Source organism: Cervus elaphus, chromosome 29 (assembly GCF_910594005.1).
Source record: "Cervus elaphus chromosome 29, mCerEla1.1, whole genome shotgun sequence".
In the NCBI taxonomy this organism is placed as follows: domain Eukaryota; kingdom Metazoa; phylum Chordata; class Mammalia; order Artiodactyla; family Cervidae; genus Cervus; species Cervus elaphus.
In genome coordinates this window covers 44,563,532-44,586,532 of record NC_057843.1, presented here as the reverse complement: position 1 = coordinate 44,586,532, position 23,001 = coordinate 44,563,532, and the positions used below count along the sequence as shown (strand labels likewise).

At 42.0% G+C, this 23,001-nt stretch overlaps 1 protein-coding gene across 2 annotated transcripts in view; it reads right to left on the bottom strand.

Annotated features, from left to right (window-relative positions):
- Positions 1-23,001, bottom strand: part of MAMDC2 (MAM domain containing 2) — a 152,718-nt gene that overhangs the window by 71,841 nt on the left and 57,876 nt on the right. For both annotated transcript variants that reach the window (XM_043890711.1, XM_043890710.1), the window contains exons 3-5: positions 12,851-13,122; positions 11,076-11,160; positions 7,747-7,884 (exon numbers count right to left, since the gene is read on the bottom strand). In XM_043890711.1, the coding sequence (XP_043746646.1) occupies positions 7,747-7,884; positions 11,076-11,160; positions 12,851-13,122 (495 nt within the window). The remainder of the gene's footprint in view (positions 1-7,746; positions 7,885-11,075; positions 11,161-12,850; positions 13,123-23,001) is intronic.

The window sequence follows — 23,001 nt, the reverse complement described above, 5'->3', positions numbered from 1 at the left end:
GAGTAGGATTGCTGGATCATATGGTAGTTCTATTTTTAGTTTTTTAAGGAACTTGCATACTGTTCTCCATAGTGGCTGTACCAATTTACATTTCCACCAACTGTATAGGCTGGTTCCCTCTCCTCCACAACATCTGCAGTATTATTATTTGCAGATTTTTTGATGATGGTCATTCTCATTGTTGTAAGGTGATACCTCATTATAGTTTTGATTTGCAGACAGGAGAATGTTGGATCCCACCAAAGATAGGCCATACCCAAGGGCAAAGGAGAAGCCCCAACAAGATGGTAGGAGGGGCAAAATCGCATTTAGAATCAAACCCCATACCCACCAGATACGCTCAGAAGGCTCAAACAAAACCTTGTGTGCACCAAGACCCACAAGAGACTGAGCCAGACCTTCCTTTGAGTGTTTGAGTGTCTCCTGCAGAGGAATGGGTCAGCAGTGGCCTGCCGCGGGGATAGGGGCTCTGGCTGCGGCAAACCTGGGAGGTGTGGCATGTGGCATAGGTCCTCTTGGAGGAGGTCGCCATTAACTCCACCATAGAGCCACTGAGCAGATGACCCACAAACTGTAGAACAATTATAACAAAGAAGTTCTCACACTGTTGCAAAAGTTCTAGGACCCACAATAGATTTCCCAACCTGGGGACTTTGACTTCGAAAGCCAGTGGGATTTGCTTACAGAACTTCCACAGGCCTGGGGAAACCTTCCCCAGACACAGGCCTGTGCCTGCCAAGAGTCTTCTTGGAGGGCACAAATAGAACCTTGTGTGCACAAGGACTCAGGAGAAAGGAGCAGTGACCCCAGAAAAGACTGAGCCAGACTTGCCTGTGAGTGTCCAGAAGTCTCTGGTGGAGATGTGGGTTGACAGTGGCCTGCCACAGTGTCAGGGGCACTGAATACAACAGGCCTGGGAGCCACAGCATACTGGTAAGTCTTTGGAAGGAGGTCACCATTACTGCCATTACCCTACCATAGTTTGGCTTCAGGCCAAACTACAGAGAGGGAACACAGCCCCACTCATCCACAGAAAACTGGATTAAAGATTTGCTGAATATGGCCCCACCCACCAGAGCAAGACCCAGATTCCCCCCCAGTCAGTCCTTCCCATCAGGAAGCTTTCAGAAGCCTCTTTCCGCCGCCCCCCCTCACCAGAAGCCTCTTATCCTTATTCATCAGAGGGCAGACAGAATGAAAACCACAATCACAGAAAACTAACCAAACTGATCCATGGATCACAGCCTTGTCTAACTCAATGAAACTATGAGACATGGCACATAGGGCCACCCGAGATGGATGGGTCATGGTGGAAAGTTCCGACACAATGTGGTCCACCGGAGAAGGGAATGGCAAACCACTTCAGCATTCTTGCCTTGAGAAGCCCATGAACAGTATAAAAAGGCAAAAAGATAGGACACTGAAAGATGAACTCCCCAGGTCAGTAGGTGCCCAATATGCTATTGGAAAAGACCAGAGAAATAGATCCAGAAAGAATAAAGAGGCTGAGTCAAAGTGAAAACAACACCCAGTTGTGGATGTTACTGGTGATGGAAGTAAAGTCTGATGCTGTAAAGAACAATATTGCATAGGAATCTGAAATGTTAGGTCCACGAATCAAGGTAAATTGAAAGTGGTCATACAGGAGATGGCAAGAATGAACATTGACATTTTAGGAATCAGCAAACTAAAATGGACCAGAATGGGTGAGCTTAATTCAGATGACCATTATATTTACTACTGTGGGCAAGAATCCCTTAGAATAAATGAAGTAGCCCTCATAGTCAACAAAAGAGTCTGAAATGCAATACTTGGGTGCAATCTCAAAAATGACAGAATGATCTGTTTGTTACCAAGGCAAACCATTCAATATCACAGTAATCCAAGTCTATGCCCCAACCACTAATGCAGAAGAAGCTGATATTGAATGGTTCTATGAAGACCTACAAGACCTTTTAGAACTAACACCAAAAAACGATGTCCTTTTCATTATAGGGGACTGGAATGCAAAAGTAGGAAGTCAAGAGATACCTGGAGTAACAAGCGAGTTTGGCCTGGGAGTACAAAATGAAGAGTTTTGTCAAGAGAACACAATGATCATAGCAAACACCTTCTTCTAACAACACAAGAGATGACTCTACACATGGATATAACCAGATGATCAATACCGAAATCAGATTGATTATATTCTTTGCCTCCAAAGATGGAGAAGCTCTATACAGTCTGCAAAAACAAGACCAGGAGCTGACTGTGGCTTAGACCATGAACTTATTGCCAAATTCAGACTTAAATTGAAGAAAGTAGGGAAAACCACTATTCTATTCAGATATGATCTAAATCAAACTTCATATATATATATATATATATCAGAATATATATATATCAGAATATATATATATTCTATAGTCTATATATTCTATATATATATTATATATATTCTATATTCTACATATTCTATATTCTACATATTCTATATATATATATTCTACATATATATTCTATATATTCTATATTCTATATATTCTATCTATTCTATTCAGGTATGATCTAAATCAAACTTCATATATATATATATACATATATATATAGCAGAATATATATATATATATTATATAGAAGAAGTGACAAATAGACTCAGGGATTAGATCTGACAGAGTGCCTGAAGAACTATGGATGGAGGTTTGTGACACTGTACAGGAGGCAGTGATCAAAACATCCCCCAAGAAAAAGAAATGCAAAAAGGCAAAATGGTTGTCTGAAGAGGCCTTACAAACAGCTGAGAAAAGAAGAGAAATGAACAGCAAAGGAGAAAAGGAACGATCTGAATGCAGAGTTCCAAAGAATAGCAAAAAGATAAGAAAGCCTTCCTCAGTGACCAATGCAAAGAAATAGAGGAAAACAATAGAATGGGAAACACTAGAGATCTCTTCAAGAAAATTAAAGATACCAAGGGAACATTTCATGCAAAGATGGGCACAATAAAGGACAGAAATGATATGGACCTAACAGAAGCAGAAGATATAAGAAGAGGTGGCAAGAATACACAGAAGAACGGTACAAAAAAGATCTTCATGACCCAGATAACCAGGATGGGTGTGATCACCCACCTAGAGTCAGACATCCTGGAGTGCAAAGTCAAGTGGGCTATAGGAAGCATCACTACCAACAAAGCTAGTGGAGATGCTGGAATTCCAGCTGAGCTATTTCAAATCCTAAAAGATGATGCTGTGAAAGTGCTGCACTCAATATGCCAGCAAATTTGGAAAACCCAGCAGTGGCCACAGGACTTCAGTTTTCATTCCAATTGCAAAGAAAGGCAATGCCAAAGAATGTTCAAACTACCACATAATTGGACTTATCTCACATGTTAGTAAAGTAATGCTCAAAATTCTCCAAGCTAGGTTTCAACAGTACGTGAACTGAGAACTTCCAGATGTTCAAGCTGGATTTAGAAAAGGCACAGAAACCAGAGATCAAATTGCCAACATCCGTTGGATCATAAAAAAGCAAGAGAATTCCACAATAGTATCTACTTCTACTTCATTGATTACGCTAAAGCCTTTGACTGTATGGCTCACAACAAACTGTGGAAAATTCTTAAAGAGGTGGGAATACCAGACCACCTGACCTGCCTCCTGAGAAACCTATATGCAGGTCAAGAAGCAACAGTCAGAACTGGACATGTAACAACAGACTGGTTCCAATATGGGAAAGGAGTACGTCAAGGCTGTATATTGTCATTCTGCTTATTTAACTTATATGCATCATGAGAAATGCTGGACTAGATGAAGCATAAACTGGAATCAAGATTGTGGGGAGAAATATTAATAACCTCATCTATGCAGATGATACCACCATTATGGCAGAAAGTGAAGAACTAAAGAGCCTCTTGATGAAAGTGAAAGAGGAGACTGAAAAAGCTGGCTTAAAACTCAACATTCAAAAAATGAAGATCATGGCATCCAGTCCCATCCCTTCATGGCAAATAGATGGGGAAACAATGGAAACAGTGATGGACTTTATTTTCTTGGGCTCCAAAATCACTGCAGATGGTGACTGCAGTCATGAAATTAAAAAGATGCTTGCTCCTTGGACGAAAAGCTATGACCAACCTAGTCAGCATATTAAAAAGCAGAGACATTACTTTGCTGACAAAGGTCCATATAGTCAAAGCTATGGTTTATCCAGTAGTCATGTACAGATGTGAGAGTCGGACCGTAAAGAAAGCTGAGCACTGAAGAATTGATGTTTTTGAATTGTGGTATTGGTGAAGACTTTTTTTTTTTTTTAGTTGGAGGCTAATTGCTTTACAATATTGTAGTGTTTTTTGTCATACATTGACATGAATCAGCCATGGATTTACATGTATTCCCCATCCCGATCCCCCCTCCCACCTCCCTCCCCACCCGATCCCTCTGAGAGTCCCTTGGACTGCAAGGAGATGAAACCAGTCAATCCTAAAGGAAATCAATCCTGCATATTCACTGAAAGGACTGATGCTGAAGCTCCAATACTTTGGCCACCTGATGTGAAGAACTGACTCATTGGAAAAGACCCTGATGCTGGGAAAGATAGAAGAGGGGAGGAGAAGGGGATGACAGAGGATGAGCTGGTTGGATGGCATCACCAACTCGATGGACATGAATCTGAGCAAGCTCCGGGAGTTGGTGATGGACAGAAACCTGGCTTGCTGCAGTCCATGGGGTCACAAAGAGTGGGACATGACTGAGTGACTGAATTGAGCTGAGTAATAATGTCGAGCATCTTTTCATGTGCGTCTTGGCCATCTTTATATTTTCTTTGGAGAAATGTCTATTTAGATATTCTGCTCATTTTTTGATTGGGTTATTTGCTTTTATGATATTGAAGTGCAATAGCTGTTTGCATATTTTAGAGATTAATCCTTTGTTGGTTGCTTCATCTGCAAATAATTTCCCCCATTATGTGCATTGTCTTTTCATTTTGTTTATAGTTTCCTTTGCAGTGCAAAAGCTTTTAAGTTTAATTAGGTCCCATTTGTTTATTTTTGTTTTTATCCAAAGTATTTTTGAAATAGGTCTCAGTGAGTGGTGAATTTGGAGATTTTGATGTATAGCATTAGGTAAAGAAAAAACAGTAAAATATTAGAACTCAAAGGCATCTTAGGGATCATTGAATTCAAATTCCTCATTTTCAAACAGGCTGGTGGAGACCCTCAGAAGTTAAGGGACTACCCAAAGCACTGAAGGACATTTGATCCTGTCTAAAATGTCCCTAAGACATTTAGTCTGTGCACAAAGGTCCTTGATATTTGGTCCTGTCTAAAACCATTTGATACAGACCAAATAATGCTCACAGGTGTTTTGGAAGGGACCAAATTTCAAGGACCTTATGGAATAGGCCAAATAACATACAGATATTCTGCTGCTGCAGCTGCTGCGTCGCTTCATTCGTGTCCGACTTTGTGTGACCCCATAGACGGCAGCCCACCAGGCTCCTCCATCCCTGGGATTCTCCAGGCAAGAATATGGGAGTGGGTTGCCATTTCCTTCTCCAATGCATGCATGCTAAGTTGCTGTAGTCATGTCCGACTCTGTGCGACCCCATGGACAGCAGCCCACCAGGCTCCTCTGTCCACAGGATTCTCCAGGCAAGAATACTGGAGTGGGTTGCCATTGCCTTCTCCTATAGACATTCTAGACAGGATCAAATATCTGCAAATCACCTAAAGTAATACAGCACTCTTATAACTGGGTCTGGAACACAAGCATTCTGATTCCTGGGCTGGTCCTCCTCTTCATCCCTTGTTGAGACACACATAGTTAGAATGTTCTGTGGTCACAAATAAGGAAGAACTAGTGGTGATGCATTTTTCAAACAATGGGTTACATGCAGTTAACATAGGCTTCCCTTATGTCTTAGATGGTAAAGAATCTGCCTGCAGTGCAGGAGATCTGGGTTTGGTCCCTGGGTCAGGAAGATCCCCTGGAGGAGAATATGGCAACCCACTCCAGTATTCTTGTCTGGAGAATTTCACGGACAGAAGAGCCTGGCAGGCTACAGTTCATGGGGTTGCAAAGAGTTGGACATGACTGAGTGACTGACACACACACACACAACATAGTCAAAGGGATGATTTGACACTAGTCCATAAGCTTGATGCCTCTCCCAAGAACATGTGTTCTCCCAGCCAGCTGGTCCTTGCCATCATTAAGAATGAAAAATTACGCACTGAACAAATAATCATTAGATTATGACATTGGTTACCCAGAGGATCTGACTTTAGAACTAATTTTTTAGTGATTTGTGAAAAGTTCTCTAATGCCAAAGGTTGTATCTCTGTGGTAATGATTATTGCAATTTTAATACACTAGTCTTTCAAGATTCTTTCTATTCCTTGCACTAGAATTTTTAAAGATGGCAGAAAACAATCTCAAAATCAGTCTACTTCCATAAATTAAAAAATGTCATCTGGCATTTGTTTTTGAAACTCCAAGACAGTGTTAGTCGTTTTATTCATTTAAACAAAGGTTTCAAGAGGTAGTAACATTTTATTATTTTGAGCTAACCCTATTGTCATTTAAAATACTCATGCAGATTCCTGAATTAATCTGTCATAACAGCTGATAATTCACTCTATACATAACACTCATTATAGGTGTGGTTCCTACAATGGCCACAAGTAGAGAGGGGTTGTGTGTCTCTGGGACCAAAATATGTATATACATTTGGAAACCTGAATCTTCGGTGCTATACCTAGGAGCAAAGAGAACAGTAAGGACCGGATGAAGACTGTCCGAGGCCAAGGTAAGTAACAAGATGCACACTTAAAAAAAACTTGGAGACGTGGTTAAAAATATTCACATGAAGAGAAACTACAGTGAATGAGGAATGATGTAAGGTTGCCATAAAAAGTTGCCATGTGTTCAGGCAGCTGAAGGGGACACCCTGTCACCATTAGCGATTTATTGTGACTGAGCAGATCACCTAAATATCCACATCACAAAGGATTAAAAGGGAAAATGTTACTGTTTGTAGCAGAACCAACATTCCTATTCTGTCCCTAATGGAAAGCCAGCCACCAGAACCTTCTCTCTGGTCAACAAGAACTTCGGAGTTGACAAAAGGAATGTGTTGCAACCGTGAGGAGACCTGGGTTTTCATGAAGCCTACCAAGGTCCAGGTGAGAGCTGCCATAATCCACAAGGAAGCAGGCCCTTGCCGGGTGTCCCTCAGTAGGTTCTTTCTCCCCCAAGCCCGTTGATGACTGATACCCTCTCCTCTCCATTTTCCCTGCAGAGAACCAGCCTACTTGGCCACTAGGGGGCCCTGTTGCTCACCACATTCAGGACTGATCATCAGTATTGGTTCACCTCCCTGCCGAGAGAGAAGTTCTTACCAACTCCTTCTCATCATTCAATCTATTTTTAGAGAAAAGTAACTTAGGGTTATTCCAACTTTGTCTTTAGAAATGCTGAACAACAAACAGAAAAGAAAATAAAGCATAGTATGGAAATGTGAAAATAGCAAGGCCCGGTCAAAGGGCAAGAAAAGCCTTGAACTGGGTGGCATTCTCAGTTACAGCGCTCATGTCTGCAGATTGTCTCTGTCTCAAGGCTTACTCTTCCCTAGTCTCCTGCCAGGTCTCTCAGGGCCTACTCACCTTCCTCTCACTGCCTCCTTTTCTGTTGACAGAGCTATGGACAGGTCAACAGAGTGGGGAGATAGCAAACACAGTTATCCTGGAAAAAGGTGTCCCCAGCTCACCCAGTTCAGTCTTGAAGGTGTGATCCTGTGGGAGGATAGAGTGGGAGCTCCGAACATTTCCTCCTCCAACAAACCAGTTCACGTTGGGGTTCCAGTGGTTCACAAAGCCACAGAGATGGTTTGCTTCAAAGTCACATTCTGGCAGAAGAGAAATAAAAACAGACTTGATGGAGATGTGGTTACGCCTGCAGCTGCCCAGACTCCCTGCAGCGTGCTCTTACTCAGGTATGTTTCTCGCTCCCTTCGACCACTGAGGCCTTTGTACCAGGAGCCCTGGACAAAGTCGGTCAAGAGGAGAGATCCTGTAATGAGCAGGGATAATAATTCATCATTGCTTCTTTGGACTGTGGCTTGAAGTGTGACCTCACCTAGCCGCCATCTCCTCCTATGGGAAATGGGGGAACACGCCCACCACGCAGGGCTGTGGTAAGGGTGGACAGCTGCCAGCACGGTGCCAGGTGCGTGGTTGGTGCTTGGTAGATCAGCCAACTCTGTGTCAAAGCACTATTTAGAGCTACACTTTTAGCTCCAGAAATTTTATCCACCACCTTTCTGGGAACCCATTCTTTCATTCTCTTCTCTCTTAATGGTAGACAAGGTACAAGGTAGCTGAGGGCTAAGGTGCATGTTTCCGAGATGCTAGAGTTCTCTGCTTTTCTTATAAACAAGATCTTAGAATAGTTGAGAGAGGACTATCTTAGGCACTGGGCCCTTTGGCAGCTACTGACTAGAGAAAAAAGAGAAGACAAAGAGACCCTCTCTCCCCTTTTTAGTACTGTGCAAGCGCTGACATGCTTGCACAGATAAATTGTTCCCAGTCAACAGACCCCTTTGGGGAAGCAAGAAACTCACAAGCCAGTTCCTCCATTGACCCCCATAAACAACAGTTAAAAATACAAAGCTGTGATTGTGCTGGTCATCTCCTATTGGCTCCTCCAGACCCACCCACCTTTCTTCCACCCTGCTCCATCCTCCAGAGGGTGATGTGTATGGACCTGTACGGGCCTCCTTGCCTGCTGGCTTCTAAAATGGATTCAACCAATGGAAGATAAGAGGAGAACAAGGTTGGGCTTGTTTATTCCTGCAGTTCCCTTTCTGCCAGGATGCCATGAGTTGACTGTGTCCCGCTACCGAGGGACCACACAGCTCTATGTTCTGGTAAACCCTCCTCTCTTGCCCCTTCAGACCTCCAGTGCTGATGGTTCATGAGTCATCACTCTGACTAGTCTTGGATTACTGCATTTTGACAGGCTTCCTTCACCCACCCATACCTTTGCAGTCCCTTTGGTGAGTTTTCCTCAAATTACTAAGGTTGAATGTAATCTGTTTCCACTTTCTTGCCAGGGTCCTGACTGATAGAGTTATCAGTGTGCTTTTGCGTTAGCAAGCACTTAACATTTTTAAGATTTTCATTTTCAACTTTTCTACTACAGGATCCACTAACCTATGCCCAACAGTCAGTGCTAAAGGCTGCTGCAGAGTAAAAGAGAAAAGCAAAATATTCTTCAATCACCAGGCACTAATCTGAGTACTTTATATGAATTAAATTATCTAATCCTCAAAACAACCCCACAAGGTATGTACTATTATTAATCTCATTTTACAGACGAGGAAACAAGAGAGGCAAAAGGAGTGTACAGAAAGAAAGATGGGGTGAGAGCAAGATCATACAGTTCAACAAGATAAAACATCAGGGCTCCTTTTGTGTTTTTTTAAAAAAAAAACCAGAAGCCATCCAGTGATTTGAAGAAAGGAAATTAACATTTTTGAGTGCCAAGCACGGTGACAATCACCTTCATATCCATGATCTTACTGGTCTCCACAGCAGTCCTTTCCTATGAGGGAAAGATTTGAATCCCCATTTTGCAGGTAATGAAACAGAGGCTGCGGGGCGCAGTGCATTGACTGAACCAGCAGGCGGTGCTCCACCAGATGTGTGACTAGCCTGTGAGGTTGTTCAAGCCCCAGGCAGCTGCCACTAAAGAGCTACATGGAGGACCAAAGAAAGAAGATACAGTTTTAGCTCACTGTATCTTCACGAAGTGGTAACAATCTAGGTCTGCTTTCTTTCACTTGCATTAGCATCATCACTAGCAGGTCAAAACAGAGAGGTTAAGACTCGAGGAATTAGTAAAGGCTCCTTTTTGTTCAGAATTGCCCTTGACTCCTGTCCCTTCCTTTCCACAGCCATTCAGGCTCCAGTACCGTCAGTGTTGGAAAAAATCTCTCACACCTCCCACCTTTATCCCATTCCACTGCTGACCCCAATTTTAGACTCCTATGTCCCCTCTTAGAGGTTGCAACCACTTCCCAAGGGTTTTCCTGTCTCTTATATACTTTCCTTGTTCCCAGCTCATTTTCCAGGTGGCAGCCAGAGTCAGCATCTGAAAGCCCAGCTGCAGGCCCGTCCCCGCTGAATGACTTCTGGTGCCTCCCAACCACATAATCCAGGAACCCAGGCTCCACAGCTGGGATCCAGACTCTTTCGTAACAGCCTCCCTCAGCACTCCTGACTCTCACTTCACACACTACCCAGTCCCTGGCCTTCGCCTGGACATGCTCTGCACTGTCCCTGCACTGGGGTCTGCCTAGAATGAGTGCTTTCCTTCCTGCCCTGCTCCTTTGCCAACTGAATTCCTAAACTTCCCCTTCTTGAAAATATAGCTCAAATGCATCTCCTGGATTCAGTCCTGTGTGGTTTCCTCCCCACCCACCTCACCTGCAGAGCGTGGCATGTCCTTCACCAGCAGAACTGATCATTTACAGAGACAGCTTCAGTAGGAGGCAATGGAAGGTGAGCGATCTCAAGCACAGAGAATGTCTGCTCTTGATGCCCTCCAAGAAGCTGGCACTTAAGAAGAACCTCACAACCCTGCTTAAGTGGAATCTAAGTGAAAATTGTGATTGTAAGGACAGAGCAGTGGGGTGTAAGAGAGGAATGGAGGAGAGTGAGGAAAGGAGGTAATATGGAGGTAAATAGGATGCCGCCTTTCTGGCAAATGTTACAAAAAGCTGAATTTACAGCCAACTGGAAATTATGTTTATTGGAATATGGAATATATTGAGTTTAAGGCAGCAACTCAGGTTACAGTCACTTCACCTACTTTTCTTTCATCAACCCAGTCAGTCCAGGAAAACTCTTAACGAGCCTTCCTCTGCTAAAGACAGAGAAACGTCATACAGCATTCAAATGATGCAAAATTCAAAATGCACTACAGAGTGTAGTTTGTAAAATACTCTGCCTTTACGATTGATTCAATTACCTCTGGCAACAGGAGATTTTAGAAAAAGATGCATGCTCTGATACAATGAAAAGGAAACCCACTTACCAATACAGTAGCCGGTTGTCATCTTGATTTCAAAGACTGCGATGCTGGTTGTATTTCCATGTCCTAGCACACCTTCTATTAAAATCTGCACAATACATGGGGTAGAAGGGAGTTAGACTTTAAAACACCATGTGTCCATTTTTAGTATTTCATCTACTAGTCAGAAGCTGTTCAGCAATTCAAGGCAAAATTAGATTGTTTGTCTCAGTTCGTTGCTGTTGGATACTAATCCCATGATGGACTTCACTGAAAGAAGGCAAGTGTGTGCATGTGCATGTGTGTACACAAATCCATACACATATTTTCAGAACTTTGAGGTGAGCAAGGTATCCAGTAGAAGCTCATTTGCCTTCCATTGTAACCCCAGCCACTGCCTTCTCCCACACCTGTGCTGACACCAGTTGGCTGCAGATGGAAAGGAGACTTAGGTCCCTGGGCAAATCCATTCTGAGCATGGCCAGGAACTGAAGGCAGAGGCCTCAGAGGGAGATAAAAATCCCTTGGAAGAGGAGGCAGTGGTCGGGGGATCTTGGCATGAATGGAAGAGACTCAAAACTCAACTCAACTTGTAGTTTCTATATCGATGAAAATTTGATAATTTTACACAAAGAACAGAGATTTTTTTGCTTCAGTAGTATCCGACTCTGTGCAACCCTGTTGACTATAGCCCATCAGGCTCCTCTGTCCATGGGATTCTCCAGGCAAACATACTGGAGTGGGTTGTCATGCTCTCCTCCCAGGGATGTTCCCAACCCAGGAGTCAAACCCAGGTCTCCTGCATTGCAGGTGGATTCTTTACCATCTGAGCCACCAGGGAAGCCCCAAAGAATAGAGAGAAGCAAAACAATTTATGTGGCTGATTTCAAGCACTGTTTACCTTGGATCTTGCTTCTGAAAATATTTGCCTTTCCTTATGTGATTTTAGTCCAATATTTTGCAGCTATTCTGGTAGATATCAGGTGTGATATACTGTTAGGGGGACACTTTATAATAGGGATCTCAGACCTCCAGTGCTCCTTCCCTCAATCCACCCTGCTGTCTGATGGGAGGACTATATGCAGATATGGAATGTAGAGTACTGTATTCCAAAGCGTGTTGAGGAAGAAGAGATAAGGGATAAGGAATTGAAAAGGGGATTAGAAATGGAGAAAGTTTTCTGGAAGCCTCCGCTTTTTCCCCCATGACAAGTTCTCACTAAATGTCACACTTCATGGCCACCTGAGTCCAGGCTCCATCCTCCTTCCTGCTCCAATCTACATCCAACTTTCTGTTATATTCTCTACCATACTTCCCCAATACTTTTGATGGAACAACTTTCATCTTTGAAATCAGAACATGTCCTTTAAGTATCTTTCCTCTTTCAATGTATTTTCATTTTTTATCATAGTTACTGTTTTGTTAAAAATTACAGCAAAGGAAGCATTAGGAAGACAACACAAACATAAACACACAACTTAGGAGAATGAAACAAAATTATAAGAAATGAGAATACTCCTTAAAGCCCATTGGAAAATAAATTTTCATTGAAGAGGTTGGTTTAAGCCCCATTTAGATTCTTACACAAATCCCACTTAAATAGACAGAAAACAAATCTGGGAAGAAACTCTTCTAAGGAATAAACAATATTAATTTCCATTACTAATGTTTTTCTGTGATGCAGCTCCTTCAAAATGTCACATCCTAACACAGGAGATAACTAACTGCAATGGATGGCAGAAGTTTTCATCAGAATAGTACAATGTCAAACAATAAGCCTGCATCTAAATTTTTTCTACCTTGAATTTTTTGGAACTGTTTCGCAAATCCAAGCTGGCTATGAGCCAGCTGTCCGAAGGCTCCTTGGCTGACCAAAGCAAGCGATCAAAGTTTTCATCTTCAAATCTCATGTAGAGGTTCAGCCGGCTGGGATCTGATAGAGACCCTGAAGATGTGGTTATCTGGTAGACCAATCGGAGGCAGCTCCATTCTTCAGCCTGCAGATCAGGACTCAGCAGCACGGCTTTCTCCCCTTCCTTGGCAAAGGAGGTGTCCACATAAATATAATGTCCTAGAAGAGAAGGGGACCCAGGGAAGAAATCAATCTTCTGTTTGTGACTCAGGAAAATGCACAACTGCGGGCCAGTAAACCCCAGGGCAGACACAGCGAGCACATGCGTTATGTGGGCCCACTACATGTTGCCTGAACACTGGATCTCTGCTTCTGGTGAGAAATTAGAAGGTCTGGGGACACAGAGGCTACTTTCACACAACAGCAGCTGCCCAGAGCTCAGTAGCGCTGCCTCTTTAGAGGTGGCATGTGGGCTCCATTTGCCATAATCCCCACTTCTCCCTATCACCGCCTGACCTTGAAGCCAAATATCTGTTGCTTACTAGCACCTACCATCACTTTATAGCAGGCCCATCTAGCACACTGCTTTCATCTCCCTGGCCCCCATAGGCATATGAGTTTGAGAACCCAGGCTAAGGAGCTTCCGAATCTGGGGGAGCAGTATTCCTCTACTGGAGTCGGAATACCTTGGTGGGTTCCTTCCCTTTCCATCATTCCCCTCATACCTAATGACTCAGTCTGCATTTAATGTGCCTCATTATAGTAGATTAAATTGTTTTGGTTACTTCAAACTTGGGGCCCAGGCAGGAAAAAATTTATCACAAGCTAATTTTTAATTAGCATAGGACTCTCCTTCTCTGGGTCAGGAAGATCCCTTGCAGAAGGGAATAGCTACCCATTCCAGTATTCTTGCCTGAAGAATTCCATGGACAGAGGAGCCTGGTGGGCTACAGTCCATGGGGTCATAACTGAGTGACTGAAACTTTCACTTTTCTCCTCCGCTAGACTCTTCCTCAATTGAATCTCCTAGTTCTGATAGCTAAATGAGAAAGCTCACGTCAAACATGTAGGACAAGGCTTGGAAATCAGCAGAAGCACTGATTATTCCCACCCCCATCCCCTTGCCCCCTCCCTCGCCCTCTCTTTCCTCCCCTTCCCTTCTGTCTTCTCCTTCCTTTTCCTCCCATCCCCTTCACCCCTCCTATTCTCCTTTCCCTCTCTTCACTCCTCTCTCCTGCTGCCTCTCTCCTCCTTCTTCTGATATTGTCAAGGGCTCCACTGGCTACACTAGGATGTAAAATAGCATTTCTATGGCCAAAAAAGGAGGTTGGAACCAAGAGCTCTCACTTGAGCTTTCCAAATCTAACTCTGGCCATTGGCTTCCTGTAACAATGATCTGATCTGCTGGTGGGTCTTGAGGACCCTCTGCCCTTCTAACCTGCACCCTCATATTTGTTCAGAGGTTCCCACATTCATGGCCAGCATCTAACATGCAGTCTTATATATATGACCACCCACCTCACCCCTTGCATTTGGGACTCCCCAACACTAAATTCTTACTGGAAAGGCCCTAAAAGGCCTCTTTGCTTTTCTTGATGTTCTTCAGCCCCTTCTCCCACACTTGCTTCCCCAAATCTGATCCCAGCCCGAATCCTGTGGTAAGTGCAGACAGGCTAGCGGTAGCTCAGTGAACGGCCATCCTCACAATTAGGACACAGTCAGGGCATTATCTTTAAGGAGCCTCACTTGCCTGCAAAAGCTTTCAAGATCAAGATCTATCTCCAGCTGGCAGTCTTCTCAACATAGCAACCACCTACTAGGTGCAAATAGCAACTGCTTCTAGATGCCAACCCAGGCACTCTCTGAGAATAAATCTGGTCCTTGCAGTAATCACCAGCAATACCACTACCTCCTACATACAGCAAACACTCATTACGAACCAGGTGCTGCTCCAAGTGCTTCATATATATTTACTAGCTGTGGGGCCTGTTGGGTTTTGAAGCATTAACTAAGCTGGGGTTCTTGATGCCAACTCCTTTTTGAAATGTACTGTTGCTTCATTGTGACATGAAGGAATGCATAAACATATCCTCCTTGTCCCACTCTGCCACTGCCATAAAGGAAGGGATTCTAAAAAGACTAGTCGTGGGGTAGGGCAGGGATGGGAATTGAGGGAGATCCTGAGAGCACTTCAAACCTTTCCCGAGGAAGTAGAGAATTGAAACACGGGGTATAAAAGAGGAAAGAAAAAAGAAAGTCCGTGCTGTGTCCTATGACTGTTTACATCGCCTGCCAACTTGGCTGCCAAACAAGGCCCACTTCTGCCTGGATACTTGCCCAACTTCTCTCCCTCCTGCCTTCCAGAAGGGAAACAACTCACAGCAGGGGCTCTCAAACTTAAGCTGAGTCACTAGGAGGGCTTGTTCAAACCCAGGTTGCTGGACCCACTCCTTCAGTTTCCAATCCAAGTAGGTCTGGGGTGATGCTGCCCTTCTAACAGACCACATTTCTAAAAAGTTCCAGAGAGTGCTGATGCTGCTGGTCTGGGGATCACAATGTGAGAACCACTGATTTACATATCGGCCAGAGAAACAGGACTCACTCTCAGGACACTGCTAATCTATCAAAGAAAGCATGCAGAGGAGGAAGGAAACAGTTTTACTTGGAGGTAAAATTCAGACATATGTAAACGTGTGTTATAGGATGCTGAATGAGTACATCTGCTGGTGACTATCTTGACTTTTCAGTGAATGCCATAAAAAATCTTTCTCAACATAACCTTTTATCATGTCAGATTTTATTATAAGCATACGCTAATACTCTTATGTTAAAAACCTTTGAAAGCACAGAGTACATAAAATGTATTATTTTAAACACCTTGATATTATAAGAAAGCTAATGCTATTTATTGAGTGATTTTGACATCTTGACCATAAATATTAGCTATTTAAATTATAAGATTTTACATGTAAATCACAGACCTCAAAATCACTCTTAGGTCATGCTGTGTGGATATGCCAATTAGCTGTATTACAATCCATCTAAAGATTTATCCACCCAAGTGATTTTGCAGCCACTCAGCAGAATAATGCATTTTCCTAGATCAAATAACTAGCCCAGTTGCTAACTACCTCCACTACCATTGCCAATCACAAGTCAGATTTTCTTAATTAATTGTTACTTTTTTTTTCCTGCCTAGCTTGGATGTAGCCTCAGAATCCTTTTAAATATACTGTTCCATATAACTACTACCAATCAATCTGATTTGGGACCTAAGCTGGAACATCCCTGCTTGGGGTCATATTATATCCTGTGGTCATATTAGAGCTAAGTTGAACCAGAGGGAATGTGGCACATTATGAAGGCATTTTAGAAAATTAAGAAAGAATGAGGAAGATACTGGTATCAGGATGGTGCCTTTCCCTGGACTGCCACTAATAAAACTGCCATTCTAGAACAAACTGATAATTGTTTTGGTGAGTTGTTTTTTTCTTACTTTATTAAAAATAATGTTTTCAATAAACAAATAGGGCCTAATCAAACTTACAAGCTTTTGCACAGCAAAGGAAATGATATAACACAACAAAAAGACAACCTATAGAATGAGAGAAAGTATTTGCAAACAATGCACTGGAACAAGGGCTTAATTTCCAAAATACACAAACAACTCATACAACTCAACAACAACAACAAACAACCCAATCGAAAAATGGGCAGAAGACCTAAATAGACATTTCTCCAGAGAAGACATACAGACAGCCAATAGTCACATGAACAGGTGCTCCACATCACTAATTATTAGAGAAATGAAAATCAAAACTACAATGAGGTGCCACCTCACACCAATGAGAGTGGCCATTATTAAAATGTCTATAAATAACTAATGCTAGAGAGGGTGTGGAGGAAATGGAATGTTCCTACACTGTTGGTGGGAATGTAAGTTAGTCCAGCACTATGGAAAACAGCATGAAGATCCCTCAAAAAAAACCAAAAACAGAATTACCAATGTGATCCAGCAATCACACTCCAGGTCACATCTAGACAAAACTATAATTCAAAAAGATACATGTGCCCTTATGTTCATAGCAGCACTAATCACAGCAGCCAAGACATGCAATCAACCTAAATGTCCATCGGCAGATGAATGGATAAAAAAGTTGTGGTACACATATATAATGGAAATATTACTCAGCCATAAAAAGAATGAAATTATACCATTTGCAGCAACATGGATGTAATTAGTGATGATCATACTAAGTGAAGTAAGTCAGAAAGAGAAAGACAAATACCATATGCTATCACTTATATGTGGTGATATGGTAAATATTTTAAAATATGGTAAATATTTGGTAAAAATATGATAAATATTTTTTCCCATTCATAGGTTTTCATTTCACTTTCTTAATGGTACTCTTTGAAGTACACAATTTTTCATTTTGATGAAGTCCAGTTTTCTATTTTTTCTTTGTGTGTGCTTTTGGTGTCATAACTAGGAAGTCATTGTCTAATTTAAGGTCATGAAGGTTTACAACTCTGTTTTCTTCTAAGAGTTTTATAGTTTTATCTGTTACATTTAGGTCTTTGATCTATTTTGAGTTGCTTTTTGCCCATCAAATTGTCTTGGCACTTTTGCTGAAAATCAATTGAGCATAGATGTAGAGGTTTATTTCTGAGCTCTCAATTCTATCACATGGATTTACGTCCATCCTTCTGCTACTACCACATAGTCTTGCTTACTATAGCTTTATGGTAGTTTTGAAACCGAGAAGTGTGAGCCTTCTGATGTCATTCTTCTTTTTCAAGACTGTTCTGAGTATTCTGGGTCCCTTGCATTTCCATGTGCTTCTAAAGATCAGGATAGGAATAGAGTGAGTTAAAATGCACACAAGTTTCAGTGTCCTTGCTGATATTCAGTTGTTTTTCTTGAATAAATGCTCCCAAATATTGCAAGTCTTTGGTTAATTTCAAGTTCTTAAAAAGCTGATTTTAACAATTGTTGCCAGTGCTTTCATCGCTTTTGTGGGGAGAGGATTTTCTGAAGTCCTTACTCCACCATTCCCCCAGACACCACTCCCTTTCCCAACTTTTTTAACCATAGGAAGAGAAACAACTCTAACACAAGTAAGAAAAAGGCAAAGGATGGCAGAAATCACATGTGGACAGGGTTGTTGATTATAACACAAGGGGCGAAGGGTCTGGGGGAGATTTAGTAGCCACAGTGTTGAAAACATGATGATAGGAAGGTAGGGAAGGATCTTCTTCAAACACAGCTACTTAGGTAATTTGATCTAATTTATGAGACAGTTATTGGAAATGATAAAATCTTTATAAGGGGTCAGAAGAGGGCCATAAACTTCCAAATAGATTTTTAAAAAGTAGGATGGCAATCAAAATCAGTAATTAAGCTATCTTGCCAAAATGGTTAGGCTCCATATGCCTCAAGGGTCTGAATGTGTCTTCCAGTCACGTGCAGGCATTAGAAAGCAAAAGAAAAGGCTTCTCCGTCTCAGTGAAGGCAGACTAAAGAACTGACTTTGAGGTTACGCCCCAAAGCTAGACATATCTGCATGGTTTGAGTTCAGTGTATTATTCATGACTTCTAACAGCCAAGGCACAGTATGATGGGTCTAGATCCCAGGCAATCACTATGGGGGACTTCTTGATAACCCATGCAGTTCTTTTTGCTAATGAATGTGCTGTCATTCAGATGTAAAGATCATGGTGGGGTGATCATATGGTACAGTGGACCCCACCCAGGATTTGCATAACTTTGGCTTAAAATTTCATCATGCATATGCTAACTGTATCATCAATTTCTTTGTCTACAAAATGGGAATAATAAACAGGGAAGTCCTATTACATACACATTCAATATTTGAGAAATCACTCAATGTACTTAGACAAACCAACAAAAAACAATCCAATCACTGCAATACTTGCTTACTTGTATGAAATAAGTTTTTTTTATATGAATAGTCACTAAGTGGGACTTATGTATTTCAACACAAAAAGGAAAATCAGCTGTGTTGTACACAAAAATGGTAATAATATATAGAAAATCATGTATACTACATTCCATGTGTAATTTAAGGAATTTTCAAGGGCAATTTTGATGGTATTCCATTTTCATTTTTCATGCTGACTTTAGAATACAAAGCTCAGGTGAGAAATGACTTCTTATCTACAGAGTTGTGAGAACCTGATAAATGGCATATATAAAAATGCTTTGTAAAGTGTAATGTTAATTGTTAATTATTTCTCTTATTATCAGGGGAGGAGTCCTTTAGTTGTTCCAGGGATAGAAATTTCTATTGTCTTCTTTTTTCCACTATGGTTCAGAGATGCTATTTATTCAGGTAACAGACCAGCAGCACATTCACAGTGCTGATGTGAGAACAATCTTCATTCGTTTCATCTTACTTGACTCTTTGGTGCTGAAGGCTATGCCTTTGTCCTCTTGAGTACTGGGGTTCTTCTGGCTGCCAACCCTTAGCCTGATAGCTAAGCACCCCCTTGCTCTCACACAGGGTTAACCACCATCTGAAGTACTGATAGAATTCAATATATTTACCCCTAGTATGATTCTGGCTGAAACCTCTGGTGACCCAGGTTTGATAATAATGCCTACTTCTCTATTTGTTTAACTCTCAGCATCTTGCATGTCTAAGGCAAGGACACTGCCTTCTTTTTGGCAGCTTCCTTCCCAGGGCTGAAGTCCAGTCCCTGACCTAAGGCAAGGATCTTCTTGCCAGATTTCCTGAATGCCTTACTGCCTGCCCATCTGGACTGGGCCCTGTCTGTGGAAGCAGAGTGCTTAAAACTTGGTGGTTATCACCCCAGCCAGATGTTGGTTGAAATCCCAATTACACTACTTACAAATCATGTCACTTTCAGCCAGTTGCATTTGCTATCTGAGGCACTTTCTTCACTGGTAAAATGAGGATGCTAAAATACTGACTTTGCAGAGTTTTACAAAAGATTATATAAGTAGAGCTCTTAGTACAGTGCCCAAGGGCATGTGATAAGTGTTTAATAAATGTTAGGTCTTATTTTTCCAAATGTCTGACCAGCATGATTTTCCTGATGGCTAGCCCATCTCATCATCTCATATTGGACCTCCTTGATATTAACTGCTACTAGCTCTGCCTGCTGCCCTTTGTCTTGCCCTTCTGACATCGGTTTCTGCCCACTATTTCAAAGATCCATATGCATCTATATTCATTCTCCCTAGTGCCTGCTCTAGTCCTCTGGGCACAACTTTTTCTACATCCCAGACCCTCCCAGTCTGTCCTGTCCCATTGCCGAACTATGCTATCTGTTGACAATCATTTTTACGCTCCACCAGCTGATCAAAGCAGCCTGGACAATAATACATGCAAAGCATCTGGCAAATGCTCATAAAGTATTTTGCAAAGGACTCGATTCCTATCATGGAAAGAGGAGGCTTCCAAGTAATTGCATCCTCAATTATGTATAAGCCATCAGTTTATATTTTGAAGGAGTCTTGCTTTCTTTGCATATCAAAGACTTTTCAAAAATTAAAAAGTATAGAAAATGCAATGGGCATAGGGGTTCTCAAAAACAGCTGATTGTGCTATTAGAAAATAAATGTCATAGCATTCACCAAATGTAGAAATCTGTATTAAATATTTGTTAATCAATCAGATTGATAATAATTTATAAATGTACTGGTTACCTCTGGCAGAAGAATGTTTTGTTCTGAAAATATCTAAGAAAAAATCATAAATTTCTATGACTACATAAAAATAGTCTTATCCTCCGTTTGAAGTTTCCAATTTTACTATTATCCTCTAGTTTATTTAGTAAGTCACTATATGAATATAATTTTGATCATATGAAAATGAAGACGGCTTTCAAGAATTCATCTTAAATCATCTGTTAAGAATAAAAGATTCAAAGGGAACTAATACTCATGGAGCTGCAGGCATTAGGTTCTCAACCGAATGAGTAAGAGAGATTCTTCTCTCTTAATCCTGATGAATGATCCTATCATGTGGGAGTTACCACTTTACAGTGGAGGAAACAGATACACACACAGACTAATTGAGCAGTCCAAGGTCACAGCTAGTAAATGAAGGTTTGGCTCCAAGTTTACTTGATTTCCCCAGCTCCACACTGTTTCCAAATACATTCTTGTATGCTCTATTAATTTATCTATTTACAATTGTATCAATCTTCCCATGGCAGGAGAGCAAAGTTTCCCTCCTTTTCCTTACTCTGAGATCCTGAAGGTGTGGAGGCTTTTATATGGAAGCCTGTGTAGGCAGGAGGAGAAGGGGATGACAGGATGAGATGGTTGGATGGCATCACCGACTCATGGACATGAGTTTGAGTAAACTCTGGGAGTTGGTGATGGACAGGGAGGCCTGGTGTGCTGCATGCAGTCCATGGGGTCACAAAGAATAGGACAAGACTGAGCAAATGAACTGAACTGAACCGATAGGCTTTTCTACACATACTGTTCCTGTCGATAACACAACAAGCAGATTACCTTTTCTATCACATTGCCTCACATCTGAAAGAGTTATAAATACATAGTTTTCTAAAATTTCTAAAATTAGGGTATGCCTTGTACTTGATCCACAGTAGGGCACCTTTCCCCTACCAAAAGGATGTAAACAAATCAATGGTTAGAATTAATGCATACAGAGTAAGTTTTTGCATCCATACTTTGGTTAGTGATGGTGGACAGAGACCCCACAGTCTTGGGCTCAGAGAATCCTAGGCCATACCCGAGCAAGTGCTGGGAAGTGGGAAAAGGGGCAACATGGATATGAAGAGTTTTCAAGTCACTCAGAATGAGGGCAATACTGACAGATCAGAGAACACTAAGTATAAGGCACAGCCCAGAATTTCAACCCAGTGTCTTATAAGTATTTACTAACTTGCATGGAGCAGAAGGCACTGCATGTGCTTCTCATGGGTAATCCATTTCCAGGCTGGATTTGGACGCCTACGTGCCAGACACCAGGGTGCTCTGTGCTGTCCAACATAAAACAAATCCCCCAGATTCCCAATCTCCCTGCTGGGTTAGAAAGAATCTCTCTACAGAGTTTTGCAAGGCACATCTGCTTTCGGTAAATGTTTTGATGGGAATGGCTTCTTTTCTTCCTTCTTTTTTGCCTTATGACAGTTTCAAGAAATTTCTCATTCTCATTCAATGAAACAGCATGAGCCCCCCGGATTTTGGTTAGCTTCCATGGATAAGGAGATGAATGAGATTTAAGAAGTATGAGCTTAAATTTAAATCCCCCCAGAAATCAATATACTGAGGGTGGTTGATGGGTAGCACAACTTTATAGGCAGGACCCGCTTCTGAAATGCAATGGAGAGAATAATTGAGAAGTGAGTGCATTTACAGTTCTGTTTTGGTTCCAAGGAGTAAGAAACCCCTCCCAGAATGAAACCTTTCATAGTGCAGTGAAGAGGCTCTTAAGTTGGGGAACATTTCAAATATCACCTTGCTTGAGGAAAAAGGAAAGCCTGCATTTAAAGAGCAGCATAAAATTGCCACATACAGGCTTCAGTGACATCCTAGCACGCAGGGCTGGGGCAGGGTGAACCCTATTCCTTGATGTGGAAACTGACTTTTCAGTTTTCCCAGTATTCATGTATAAACAAGAATTTGCTCCTTTCACCAAGGGAGCCAGAGCAATGTTTTTTACTTCAAACTTTTGTAGCAACTTCACATGTGGGGCTGGAAGGAACCCTGATGTGCAACAGTGGCCATGCAAGACTTTTTCACTGATGTCACTTTGGATTAAAATTGAAGAAAACTGTGAGGCCCAGTACAGACCCACTGAACTGTATCACTATCAGTCCTGTCTGTGCTGGTCATGGGAGAAGGCTGGGGGTGGGGGGGGGGGGGCAATTAGGATCCCACTTTGTCCTTTAACTTACTCAGCAACTTCTCCCACATGTGGAGTGTTTGGCTCTCGGGAAGGGAGGGGAATTTCCACAGGAAGCTTGTGGCTCTTTTTTCGAAGTGGCCCTTATTAATAAAACCACACTGGGGCAGCATTAACCTCTGGACCCTCTCTTGGTCTTAAAGCACTTTCTCCCTCTGAATTCCTTGAC